Below are 12,800 nucleotides of genomic sequence, written 5' to 3' on the forward strand. Positions count from 1 at the left end.
GGTACTCATTCTTATTAAAAAAAGTTCATTAATGTAATTAGGCAGTCCAAGTCAGCAGTATAACAATTACGAGAAAACAAAAAACAGAGAGGGAGCGTTCTTTGTTGCCAAGCTACAGCAATAAAACTGAGAACCATCTTAGCCAGACAGCACGATACAGAATAAACTTCGAATATCATATACCAATGAATTATGCTGGTTTGCATCACCATATATCGTGATGGATTCCAATTCCAGCAAGGATAATCAAAGCTAGAGTGACACGGGCTACCATTTTTAACCCAGATCTGCTCGGCTAGAATTATACTTACTGGCTCATAATTGGTATAATTCCATCCGAGCAAATAGCATTTTGCTGCAAAATTTGGAAGTGTCAGAAAGCAAACAGCTTTTACAATCATGGGTCTAAAGAGGTGGATCTATATTTTCTCACAGAAACCACAAAATCCAGAAAAACCGAAGTAACAAAACGCATGGAAAACACCTGCTCACTTCTTAAAAGAGTTAAGTGCATTTCTTTTTTGATAAGAATTAAGTGCATTTGACAATTATGAATTCACAGTGCATTTCTTAAAAGATGGCATACAAGGTTTCAACAATGATGTCCTCACTTTGCGATTTGCAACTACGTAAAAGAATCTTCTGACTTAGCTTTCAACTTTCATGATAACACGTTTAAGAATGCTACAATGCACAATTGGAACAGCACCATGTCTGAGATAAAAAAAAGGCAAATGGACGAATAACCTAGCTACAAAATCATAACTAGCCTCGTCCCCACACTGGAGTCACTATGTCAACTTTTAGCATAAACCTAACCAGATAAAATGTTACAACGTGACAATAAAAAGCTGAAGGTCATGGAATTGCAGCGCTGATGCCCCAGCCAATCTACTCTTGTGGAGGAGGTCCCCGGCCTCGCCCTCCACGCCCACGACCACGCCCCCGGCCCCGGCCCCGGCCCCGGCCCCGGCCTCTGCCACCTTCTGCAGTTAACAATGATTCAGTAATGGTTCCAGGGAAAATTCTCAGATAATTCTGAAGATAAATTGGAAGCAATTCCCCGTACAGTAAAAAGAAATAGGATACTGATATAGGTACTGAGCAAACAGATTAAATTCCATAGTTTCATGTCTAAAAAGATATTGCTAAAGTTATCCCGATAGATGGATAAAAGGTAATGCAAACAGTTCAATTAAATCATGTTACAAGATAGAATTTATAATTAAGCCAAAGCAGATGTATTTACTTTCTAAGATACTATCATACTCGATCTCATGTTAAACCATCAAGAACAGAAAGAAGTGTCAAACAAAAATAATATTAGAATGGTTAGAATGGTACTCCCATGTAAAATTTAAACAGAACTAACCATATCCTTGCATAGGTGGTGCATTATATCCATCATCATATTCACCAGCTTCTTCCATCGGATAAGCATCACCACCATAACCCCTTCCAGGCCCAAAAGATCCACGCCTTCCCCGACCCCTCCCTCTGCCACGATTTCCATGTGGAGCCTCCTCTGGTTCTCCAAACTCATCATTGTAGTCTACTGCTCCATTGCTGAAACCTACACCACAATGATTTCAAATGCAAAGTCAGAAATCAGATATCAAAACTTCAAAAGAAAGACCAAGCATAACTTGCAGAAACATATTGACATTACCATAAGAAGTGTAACCAGGCAAATATATACCTCTTCCACGGCCCCTCCCCCTACGACCACGTCCTCTTCCACGACCACTTGGTATGGCCTCTGTAGAATTAAAATACAAAAGGTTCATTACATAAAAAAAGTAGGGAAAATGTAGTACAAGTTTCCTAACTAACAACAGCACACCTGCATCCTGATCAAACTCAGCTGCTGGCCTGACCTGATCAGCTGGTATCGGTGGCTGGTAACTGCAAGAATACAAAGTCATGTTCACGTCTTGAGTTTCAAGAAGGGAGGAATTAAATAAAGAATTAGAAACAGAGAAAGGCCATCCTAACTGCCAGTGACCCAATCTAAAACAGGCAACACACTACAAATCTAGCAAACCTGTGCTACGAGCCTACAACTTCTCCAAAGGCTAACTTTAATGTTTCAAGGAACTTCTGTCCACATCACTATCATATTTGTTACTGGCACATATATTGCATGTACTATCTTAGGAACATTATAAATTGTGACCAAATAAAATTGTCATGATAATGAATCTACAATAATCTACAATAAGAAATTTATATTCAATGTATTAAATCTTATTAAGAAAAATGGGACAATAGTCCTCTAAGGAATTTTGAACATACACGGAAAAGAAAAGGCTGTGATTGCACATACCCAGGAGACGATGTATCCAGCTCCTTCTTTGACAATTTAATGGTAATCAAGGATACATGGCGAGTGGTCTCCAGACTGCCATGGAAACACGAAGGGATAAGGTAAAAATCTCTTCAAAAAGCAAAAATGTAAGAAAATATGCCCCTTACGTGACAAGGCCTTCTTCCAATGGCTCCCAAGTATCAGTTATGTCAATGGATTCAATAGATGTATTCTGATGGAGACCAGCAATCCTTCTCTGCTCAGGGGATAGCAAATAGCATACAAAAGTCAATAATTGGCATATCTACAAAAGGGTACAATTAACAAAATAATAAGTGGTATTGTGAACTTGTAATTCCACCTTAAGAAGCTCCACGATGACGACTGTCTTGTTGATCGCCCTTCCCATAGCCTTGATGACAATGTCATCCACCGTGTTGTCCTGCAATGGATGAGGAACGAGAAAGCAAAAACAGTGAATAATTTGATTTAGAGCAAACAGTAGTAGGTGCTTCGAGATGCAAGGATACTACCCAAACCACCGCCCTAAAACATAAATCAACCTACTAGCATAAGCCAAGGGGCAAGATGTTTCATGAACCCTGCACAATTACAAGGAACAGTACTAAAGCAAGAACCCTACACCAAAGATTCATTAATGAACAGTAGCAATCTCGGCATACATAGTAATGAATACACGATAAAAATCTCATCCCAATTTAGTAGCTCAACTAAGCAGTGGGTACCTAAAATATGCATCTGGATACATAGGCCCCACCCCCACATATGCACCATGCAAGGGCAAAGCAGTGCAACACTACTAAAATAGTGAAATTGATAGTACCCGGCCAACAACCGCCTACAGGTAGTTGCTACTAATCGTTTTCCCACCAACCCTGGCTGTAGGCCTCTAGCATAACCGCAATCGAGCCCTAGAACGAACAGTAAAGAATTCAAATTCGAAGCCCTAACTGCAGGAGGGCCATCCTTCTGATTCGCGCCGCGCGGCTAGCTCACAAAAGCTTACCAAACCCGCACTAAACCTAGCCAAAAATCATTAACCAGCAAGCAGAGGGTACTCCATCGAACCTGGAGCAGGGCGAGCGCGTAGGTGATGTAGTTGCGTGGCCGGCCCTGCGCCGTGATGCGGATCTCGTTGGCGCCGATGGGGGACTCCTCCCGCGGCTTCTCCACCCTCTGGTACCGATCCATCGCCTCCGACGACGACGACTCGGCTAGTCCTCCTCCTCGCCGAGCAAGCGCGAGCGCGAAACCTCCCCTCGAACCCCCCTTGCGAAGCCGAGGGCCGCGTGCGTTGGGTGCTGCGGTTGCGGGCGCGGGCGCGGGCGCGGGCGTTGAACTCGTGGTGGTTGCTTGGGAGGGGGTGGGGCCGTGGTGGTGGCGATTATAAGAGGGGGGAGAAGCGAAGACAGGGGACGAGGCCGGGGTGGATAGGGTTTCCCTGCTGGGGTCGGCCGGTCCGAGCGGGTCCGACACGGACACCGGCGCGGCATGGGAGCCCGGGCCCGGCACGCTCGGACCGCGTGTGAACTGCGCCGTTGGGTGGTGGCCGGTCGGCTTTTTGGTTGGGCTCATGGTCCGGTCCGGTCCGTTGGGTGGGGGCCGGCCGGCCGAGGGCACTCTGCCGCGCGCGCGGATCCGAGGCAGGGAAGAGGGGGGCGTCTATATGTCGCTTTATGCGACTTCACGTGATCGTGTCGCAGAAGCCTGGGGGGGCGCCGCGCGCCGCGCACGCGGAAGCGAAAGCTGGGGCCGGCCCATTAAGCAATTATAACAAGTACACAGTTGATTGATCTTAATCAACAATCGGCAGATTGGGGGAAGATCAGGGAGGACCGAAGAAGCGAGGAAAAACAAACAAGAAGGAGTTGTTTAGGACCGAAGGACCTAATCAAGAACTTTTCTAGTTAATTCGGAGACATTTCAGAGTGTTCCGAAAAATATTTGTGTACAAGAAAAGTTTGAAGTTAAATATTGTTAAAGAATTTGGAAAGGTTCTGAATGTTTGAATCTTTTCAGATTGTTTCGAAACATTTCAGATTTGTACTGGAAACATTAGAATATTTCGAAAAGTTCTGATTAAATGTTGTTAAACACTTTAAAATGTTTGGGAACATTCCAGATTGTTCCAAAACATTTCAGATATGTTTGAAAATACTTAAAAATTGCACCAGAACATTAGAACATTTTAAAAAATTCTAAATAAATGTTGAAATGATTAAAACAATTCAGGTTTGTTCCGAAATATTTTAGAGTGTTCCAAAACATTTAAATTAGTTTGGGAACCTCTCAGAGTGTGCTAGAAAAAATGTTTACATCAAAAGTTCCCAATAAAGGCTGTTAAACACTTCATAATGTTTTGAATGATTAAGTATTTTACGTTTTCTTGGAAACATTTCAGATTTGTTCCGAAACATTTCAGATATTTTTTGTAAAACATTTCATATATTATACTAGAACATTAGAAAATTTTGAAAGATTAAGAACACTTCATAATATTCTAAATGATAAAAAACAATCAAGGAATGTTCGGAACATTATAGAGTGTTTCGAAACATTTAAATTAGTTTGGGAACACCTCAGAGTGTTTGCATGAAAAAGTACCCAAATAAATAGTGTTAAACATTTTATAATGTTTTGGATGATTAAAAAATATTTCAGGTTTGTTTGGAAACATTTCATTTTGTTTCAAAAAATTTCAGATATGTCTGTAAAATATTTCAGATATGTTTGGAAAAACATTTCAGAATTGTCCTGGAACATTAGAACAATTGAAAAGTTCTGAAACATTCAGGACTTTGTTTTGGAACATTTCAGAGTGTTCCGGAATATTTTTTATTTGTTTGGGAACATCTCAGATTGTGCTTAAAATATTTCTGGACTTTGTTTGGGAACATTTTAGATTGTTCCGAAACATTTCATATATGTTTGTAAAACTTTTCAGAATTGTATCGGAATATTAGAACATTTGAAAAAGTTCTGAATAAATGTTGTTAAACACTTTGAAATGTTCCATAATTCTAAATGTTGTTAAACACTTCAAAATGCTAAACGGATTGTACAATAGAATCGGGGGAAGCCTTCTGCGATGTAACGGCGCGCAAAAAGCATGCGCAATGAATAAACGCCACGTACCTAATGCATGAAGGCAAAAGTTTAGACAAATTAAAGAAGTTAAATTAGGATTAGAAGAAAGAAACGAGAATCATACGTGTCATTGGTCCATCCTAATCAATTAACAAAATTAAAATGATGGTGAAATGAAAACTGCAAATTCCATATCATCCCATAGGTAGAAAATCGAGAACTAAGGAGCTAGCGAATTGATACGAGAACATGTGTTTAATTAATACGGACCGATCTAATGGAAAGTGAAATAGTACTAGATGAGTCCGGATATAGAAAAAAAAGATGAGGCCACCGTCCAGCATAGTACGGAACAGCCGAACACAGCAGAACTTCCTCCTGCGCTTCTGGGCTTGTGCGACGTGATGGCTGGCAGCCACGCGCGCGATAAATAGAATTGCCGGGGAAGAGAGCCGATCGGGGCCGTCGGCCTGGGAACCGGTGGCGTAGAAGGGAGCCAGCTGTCCCATCCTGTTTGGAGAGCGTTTTGAGCTCCTGTTCGTTCGTCGCGCTGACCGACCGCGAGGTGGGCCCCGTGGAGTTGAGTGTTCTTTTTTGATTGCGGAGTTGAGTGTTCTGACTGAGCCCGTCCCGTTCTTGGCTATACGCGAAGATCCAGCGATGATCCATCTCATGACTCATTTGGAGATTCTTGGGAAAGGGACAGAACGGATTGGAGTCCAAGTCGAAGTGGGCTCAACGTAGCGTGCAGGCCTGTTAATCGGTTGTATCGACAAATCCTCTCCAACCCAACGTGCCGCGTATTACAGTGATTATCTCAAGTATTATGGTAGCCTATAAGCTGGTTAAATGTTAAAATAGAGAGAGAAAAAAAGTGGACTATAAGAGCAAAAGAAAAATTCAATCTGCTTGCCCGCAAAATAACTTCCAGCAGGGCTTGCAACTAATGGAACAACAGCTTCTGACAACCTTACAGGAATACATGCAACCAATACCGAGAGAGCCAACAACGGAGCAACAAATAGGACTGCAGCACGCGCGTATCCGCCCGCCTCAAGCTGTCGTTTTGCCACACGTCCGCTCGACGCTCTCTCTCCTTTTTTTTCTCTCTGCCAGTGGTGATTCAGCTGGCTGCAAGCCAGCTATAATACTTGCTCTAAGTTTACAATCAATTTTGATATAAAAATCAAAAAAAATTATAAGATAGACAAGTAGACCATATATTAATGATGGAAAGCTAAACCACTGTACACATGAGCCGAGAGATGAGCTACAAAGATTTTTATAGCCAACAGCAGACTAAATCGTTAGTCTTGTTCTAAGAGCATAGAGCACAGGAAGGGATTCGAGATGGCCGAGAAGGGATTTTAATTTGTTGGGGTTTAATTCCTTCCAATCCCTTCAATCCCCTCTAAACCAAACAAGCTCTCAAGTAGAGCATGGTGTTTTTGTCACTGCTGACGAAAAATATGTTTCACGGTTAATTTTAATTTTAATCCCACGAAAGCTACATAACATATTTACATAGAGCACTCACAATTAAACATTAATAAGTGTAAAATGGTTAAACATGTTGTCTGCAATCTACCTTGATACAAAAGCAATCAAAAGATGCAAAAGGTACATTTAGCACTTCTTGCTAATTTCTTTTTAATCAAATTATCTTTTGTCTATATAAGACAGCCTTTTGATATCTGAGTCACGTGACAAAATCGACTTTCGCAACCTATTCACCGTGATGCTTGCATTTTTACTCTCCCTTTTTAGTTTTTTCATAACATATTTGGAATTTTTTTCTCTTTTTTTGAACGAACGAAATTTTTCTCCAAATTCCAGCATTCACCGTGTGGGTGCCGTGCAAACAGGGCTACTCCTTCGGTCCCAAAATAAATATAATTTTAGAGTTCAAAACTTATCACATAAAAAATACTAATTTTGATCCATCTATTACAGAAGATAAGATATTTTTTTAAAAAAATTGACAAAAGGCAACTAACATCTCATCCATTCATCACAAAAAGTAAAAATATTTTATAATTTTACATATAATATTGATTTACATGCTTGTTTTAGAATTGTATTTATTTTTGGAACGAAAGGAGTGGGGTTTTCCGGCCCGCTAGTATAGTAGGCCGTAGCCGCCCTGACGCGGTGACGCCGTCCCAAAGCCGCCGCCAAGAGGGTTTCTCTTCTCTTTCACTCGCCATCTCGAACGCTCGCCTCGCCGGCCCCGCTTCAATCCCAAGCAGTCCTCGACGCAGATGGCAGTTCCCGGCGGCCGCAACGGGCTCAGGGACGACGAGGACGACATCGCCGAGCACGCCGAGGTCTTCGCCGGCGCCTCCGACGACGAGGATGTGCCTCCCCACCTCCGCGCCCTCGCCAACGCCGCCCAGACCGGCGACGTCGACGCCCTCCGTGCCGCCCTCGGTACTGGCTTGATCCGACCCATTTGCTTGCGATCCTCGTTTGCTAGAACACTTCTAGGGTATGTGTAATCACTTGATTAGATAAGAGCACCACTATTGCATAGGTTGAAACTTTTCGCGGACGCATAGATTAGCTATTTCTAATCGTTGCAGACTTGCAGTGCACTCCCCGATTCGTAATACTTCCGTGAAATTGCATTGAATTCCACTTGCCACGTTGCTACTTTGCGTGGTATTGCTGCAAATTTGGTATTATTTGGACAATTAGCTATAGTGCTGTATGAGAGTATTTCCCTGTAGAGACTTGCATGAGGCCATGTGGTGATGTGGATCAGCTTGCGTGTTGCCTGGATTTGTTGAAGCCTTCTATATCATTCTTCTGGTGATTAGGTTTGAGCCTTTGGGAGGTATCTGCTTCAGGCAATTGTGTTTCTGTTCACTTGTTTGGTCACTTTGGTGTTCTATTTGTTATCATCTTTGGGAATTATGTTATTTCTGAGCAAAATGCTACCTCAGCTCCCATGGCACTTGAATGAGCTGTGTGTATAAAATCATACTTACATACTACTTTGTGGGGGGGGGGGGATGCAGCTTTGCTTTGTGCTGCAAAAAATACTGTTATATTTGAAGGACCCTGCATTTGGTTCAACAAAAAGGTTGAAGAGTAGCTTGTTACTTAGATATGCTGTGGGCATCTTCATGAACCTTTTTGGTTTTCTTCAACTGTTGCAATCATTATTCAGGTACAAATGCATGATTAGTCTTAGTTTGATCATTCAATATTTTCTCATATGCCCCTCTTAACATGATAGTATACTGATGTATCTATCTATTTAAGTCACCATACTATACATATGCTAACCATCAGAGTGTCGGTACATGTTAACTGTATTTATTAAAGAGTCGTATTCCTAAACTTGATGTATGACTCAACTTTTCTTCGTCGTATCAAAATTAGCCGCCCTTGAACTTTGTCATCCAGTGTTTTCGTCTATTTACTTTCAAGTGCATACCTGGCAACAGGGGGGGGGGATCTGTGTATATTTGGTCATCTGTAGAACTCTTCACATAGGTTGTACTGTTTTTTATTTACGCAGAAAACCATGATGGCAGTATTGATGTTCCTGTTGAAGATGGCGATACTCTGCTTCACCTGGCATGCTTATATGGCCATCTTCCTTGTGTTCAGGTTGACATTTTTATCTTGTTTATTTATCCCCTTTGATTATTGGCTTTATTTGTGACTAACTGTGGCCACCTATCAGCTACTGTTGGAACGTGGGGCTAGCTTGGAATGCAAAGATGAAGAAGGTGCAATTCCTCTTCACGATGCTTGTGCTGGAGGTATGTATTTTTTGACATAAGGAGCTTTATGCTTTTAGCCATTGTTCTAGTTTGTTTGCGTAACACATCTTTCTGTACAGGCTTCACTGAGATGGTCCAATATATGCTCAACTTCGCTGCTAACAGGGATGATTGTATAGTGCGAATGCTCAACACTGTTGATTCTGAAGGCGATACAGTAATCCCATAAACCTTTCCATCATTTCCAAACTGATATTATCATCTATATATGCACCATCTGCATGGAAATTTTAATTATTCATTTACCTTATCCAGCCGCTCCATCATGCTGCTAGAGGAGAACATTTGGATGTTGTCAAGCTTTTGCTCAAGGCCGGGGCATCTCCCAAGAAAGAGAACACTTATGGGCAGACACCCGCTGATATGGCTGACCAAGACACTGAAGTTCGAACCCTGTTGCTTGCGAAGCAAATTGAGGCAAGCACACACGAGTGATGACTGAGCACAGTGGAAGTCTTGGTTGAAACTGGTGATATGGAGCAGTAGTCTAAATATGTTGCTATCTTATCTGGCAACGTATCTAGTGCAAACCAAGGACCTTGTGCAAACCCGTGCAAACCTACTAAACAAAGTTTCAAAAAATTCTGAAAAAAATCATGAATGTGCTTCTCAGATTACATCATCTATATATAAAATTTCATGGTCAAATTCTTCTTACTCTAGAAGTTACAAAAAAGACAAATTTGAGATGCATTTGAACCATTATTGTTGTCAGAAAATTTGTCTTTTTTGTAACTTTTAGAGTAAGATGAATTTGACCATAAAATTTTGTATATAGATGAGGTAAGCTGAGAAGCACATTCATGATTTTTTTCAGAATTTTTTGAAACTTTTTTTAGTAGGTTTGCACGGGTTTGCACAAGATCCTTGGTTTGCACCAGATACGTACCCATCTTATCTGCCATCCACAATTCATCGAAACTGAAGTAATATTGTAGTAACATTTTTTTAGTATGGAGGGATTAGCTACACGACTGGTGCTCCTTTTCCATATTGTTGCATTATGAGATATAAATTTGAGCACCCTTCCATTTTGTTTTTTCCTTTTCTGATGCTCCTTGCCTTGGAGATGCTGCACGAGGTAATAGTGTCATGTTTTTTTTTTTTACAATGTCTTCTGCTGTTTAATCATTCAATGTCTGCCGCTACTGGAAGTCCGGCCACTGCAACCGTAACCCCTGCCGGTTAGCCCCCGGCGCCGGCGCGGAAAGCCAAGAAGCCCGACCCGACACCTGGGTCAACCCGTCCTGCGTCGCGAAGCCCGGTGGCGAGGCTAAGCTTCCTCCTGATCCGGCGCCGTCGTCGTCGTCAACAAAGCGGCGGCAGGATGACGCGCCCCCGGTTCTGCCACCCAACCCAAGCGCCTCTGTGTCGGCGGCGAGCTCGCGCGTTGGTGCGTCGGCGACGGCTTCTGTGGCGTCGCTCGGCTCAAGGGCCACGCCAAGGCGGTCACCGGCGTCGCGACGCCAGAAGGATCCGACAAGCTATTCTCTAGCCAGCATGGACGGCACAGTGCGCGTCTGGGGCTGCAACACCGGAGGCACCCATGCCACCCACGCCTCGGCGGCGACCGCGCTGCTGTGCTGGGAGCAGTTTCTGGTCTCGTAGTCCGACGACGGCACCGTGAAGCTCTGGCGGGCGATCGAAGCCGGGCCGCGACGACCTCGACCTCGAGGTGCACTACGTCCACGGACCACGACGACGGAGAACGCGTGGTCGCCATCGATGGGGAGGCTTACGACCGGACGCCCGTCTTGATGGTGTCGCGCGGCGACGGCATTGTGCGCGTCTACGACCTCCCGTCGATGCAGAACAGAGGGAAGGTTCGCTGCAACGGCGAGGCCAGGGCCGTTTCCCTCAGGTCGCCCCGCATCGTCTTCACCGGGGGATGCGTCCGGTGAGGTCAGAGTGGTAAAGTGAGCGCCGTGCGCTGAAGCTTGAGTATGAATTCTTCGAAAGTTTGGACTGTACTTGTGCATTAGATAACATTAGATTGCAAGAGATAAACTCTAGGTGATGTCATCAGATAACGTTTTTTTGGATGTGCAAGGCAAGGATATTAGTTGGTTTTTGCCACCACTCTATCTTAAGATTTGTCACCACCTCTTACATTTTCAATCTTGCTACATGTGATGTGGAGTACTCCCTCCGTCTCTAAATAATTGTCGTTCTCGCTTACCGAGAAATGACTTTGATTAATTATATATAAAAATATATTAATATTTATAATACATAATTGATATCATTAGATAGATCTTTTAATCTAGTTTTTAATAAATTTATTTTGATATATAAATGCTGCACGTATTTTTTACAAATCGAGTCAAATTTGTGTCACGCACACCAAAAATAACACTTAAAAAGGGACAGAGGGAGTAAGCATCAGCTGACATCAAGGTGATAAACCAACAGTCGAGGCACGGTGCGTTTGGCTGGTGGCAGCAACCGAAAGCGAGATGTAACTACAGTGGCTCACTGGTTCGTTTAAGATATGGATGTAACCAAAACAGACGTTCTCAAGAGATGTTACTACAGTGGCTCAGTGGTTCGTTTAAGATAAGGATGTAACTAAAACATACGTTCTGAAGTGGACGGTGCTAGCTGAATCTGATGTTACCTATCTGCTCCTAACCCCTTGTCCGGTTGCTGATGGCAAATTTGGCAAGAAGATTCTCCTCGGGAGTAGGCAAGATTCCCGCCGGTTGGCCTCCGCGCGGTGCGCTAGCGCTCCAACTTTTAACCTGTGATCACCATTGATCGCGGACGCGGTGGTTTCTCTGATTTGTTACCGATCAAGGTTCTGCGCGAGTTCTCGTAGCATGCTTCTGCATTCCACTTTTACAGCAGGTAACCGTGTGACCCTGCAAGCTTGTTGGTGTGTCGGGTCAAACAGGCAGAGACAGAGGCCGGTAGCAACGGGCCCGGGCCCGACACGACACGACGCGGCGGGCTGCCCTGCCATGCACGACCTTGATCCTGAGGTCCGGTACGCCTGGTCTTGTCGGTCATGGTTGGTCGTCGGCACGAAGCCGCTCCAGGTTCGTTCCCAGAGCTGCAACCTGCAAGACGCAGCTGTACTCGGCTCGAACCTTCCATTTTCTCCGCCCGTGAAGACCACGACACGCAACCGCGCGCGGCAGCTGAAGAAAATGTGACCGCCCCCGCCCGGGCAAGAGCCTCTTTTGGTTTGGTACGGTCGCTGTTTTCACATGATCCGGCCGTGTCGCACGGACTGATGGACACCCTCTCCTAAGTCCTACCAGATAGTCTACCCTGAGATAAACGATGTCCTAAGGGTGTCACTTCTCTTCTGCTCGGACTATCACAAATTTTAATTAATCATAATTTGTACATTCAATCGCAAAAAAGATGGCGCGTTTCTTTCAACAGTTTTGACAATAATCTTCTACTCCAATCAACCAATCGTCAAAATAAGAGTAAACTGTCAGAGCTAAAATGCATTTGTTTGAAAACTTTTGCTAAATTTTCAGTAAAGAACTCATAAAAGTGAGGTATTCCGTTTGACCGGCAAGAAGGCATCCCGTCCGCAGCGTAGAAAAGGCCAAGCAAATTCATCCGCTCGCACACGG

The 12,800-nt window shown here is 43.6% G+C and overlaps 2 protein-coding genes and 1 pseudogene across 3 annotated transcripts; 2 read left to right on the top strand and 1 right to left on the bottom strand.

Moving 5' to 3' along the window:
• Window positions 1-548: 548 nt before the first annotated feature.
• On the bottom strand, window positions 549-3,722 carry LOC120647318 (ribonuclease P protein subunit p25-like). Of its 2 annotated transcripts, none has more exons than XM_039924079.1 (8): window positions 3,398-3,722; window positions 2,670-2,750; window positions 2,476-2,564; window positions 2,327-2,401; window positions 1,844-1,905; window positions 1,700-1,759; window positions 1,373-1,573; window positions 549-986 (listed from the first exon to the last, which is right to left on the bottom strand). In XM_039924079.1, exons 1-8 carry the CDS (start codon window positions 3,518-3,520, stop codon window positions 892-894), a joined length of 786 nt encoding a protein of 261 aa, XP_039780013.1. In that variant the 5' UTR covers window positions 3,521-3,722; the 3' UTR covers window positions 549-891. The 2 variants fall into 2 exon arrangements, with proteins under 2 accessions (XP_039780013.1, XP_039780012.1); XM_039924078.1 differs by having other exon boundaries at window positions 1,670-1,759.
• A 3,836-nt stretch (window positions 3,723-7,558) lies between these two features.
• LOC120647321 (BRCA1-associated RING domain protein 1-like) lies at window positions 7,559-10,257 on the top strand. Its single transcript, XM_039924082.1, has 6 exons — window positions 7,559-7,846; window positions 8,943-9,034; window positions 9,111-9,189; window positions 9,270-9,367; window positions 9,466-9,711; window positions 10,102-10,257. Exons 1-5 carry the CDS (start codon window positions 7,678-7,680, stop codon window positions 9,643-9,645), a joined length of 618 nt encoding a protein of 205 aa, XP_039780016.1. The 5' UTR covers window positions 7,559-7,677; the 3' UTR covers window positions 9,646-9,711; window positions 10,102-10,257.
• Window positions 10,258-10,541: 284 nt separating this feature from the next.
• On the top strand, window positions 10,542-11,281 carry LOC120648266 (annotated as a pseudogene).
• The last annotated feature ends 1,519 nt before the right edge of the window (window positions 11,282-12,800 follow it).

The sequence above is a fragment of the Panicum virgatum genome, chromosome 9K, assembly GCF_016808335.1.
Source record: "Panicum virgatum strain AP13 chromosome 9K, P.virgatum_v5, whole genome shotgun sequence".
NCBI lineage: Eukaryota > Viridiplantae > Streptophyta > Magnoliopsida > Poales > Poaceae > Panicum > Panicum virgatum.

Excerpts from the sequence above, each read along its gene's own strand:
- LOC120647318 (XM_039924078.1), bottom strand. The coding sequence starts at position 3,520 with ATGGATCGGTACCAGAGGGTGGAGAAGCCGCGGGAGGAGTCCCCCATC. Across the intron at positions 2,751-3,397 it reads ACGCGCTCGCCCTGCTCCAG|GACAACACGGTGGATGACAT; the intron begins GTTCGATGGAGT and ends CATCCATTGCAG. Across the intron at positions 1,906-2,326 it reads CTGGATACATCGTCTCCTGG|TTACCAGCCACCGATACCAG; the intron begins GTATGTGCAATC and ends GTATTCTTGCAG.
- LOC120647321 (XM_039924082.1), top strand. The coding sequence starts at position 7,678 with ATGGCAGTTCCCGGCGGCCGCAACGGGCTCAGGGACGACGAGGACGAC. Across the intron at positions 9,190-9,269 it reads TCACGATGCTTGTGCTGGAG|GCTTCACTGAGATGGTCCAA; the intron begins GTATGTATTTTT and ends CTTTCTGTACAG. Across the intron at positions 9,368-9,465 it reads TTGATTCTGAAGGCGATACA|CCGCTCCATCATGCTGCTAG; the intron begins GTAATCCCATAA and ends TACCTTATCCAG.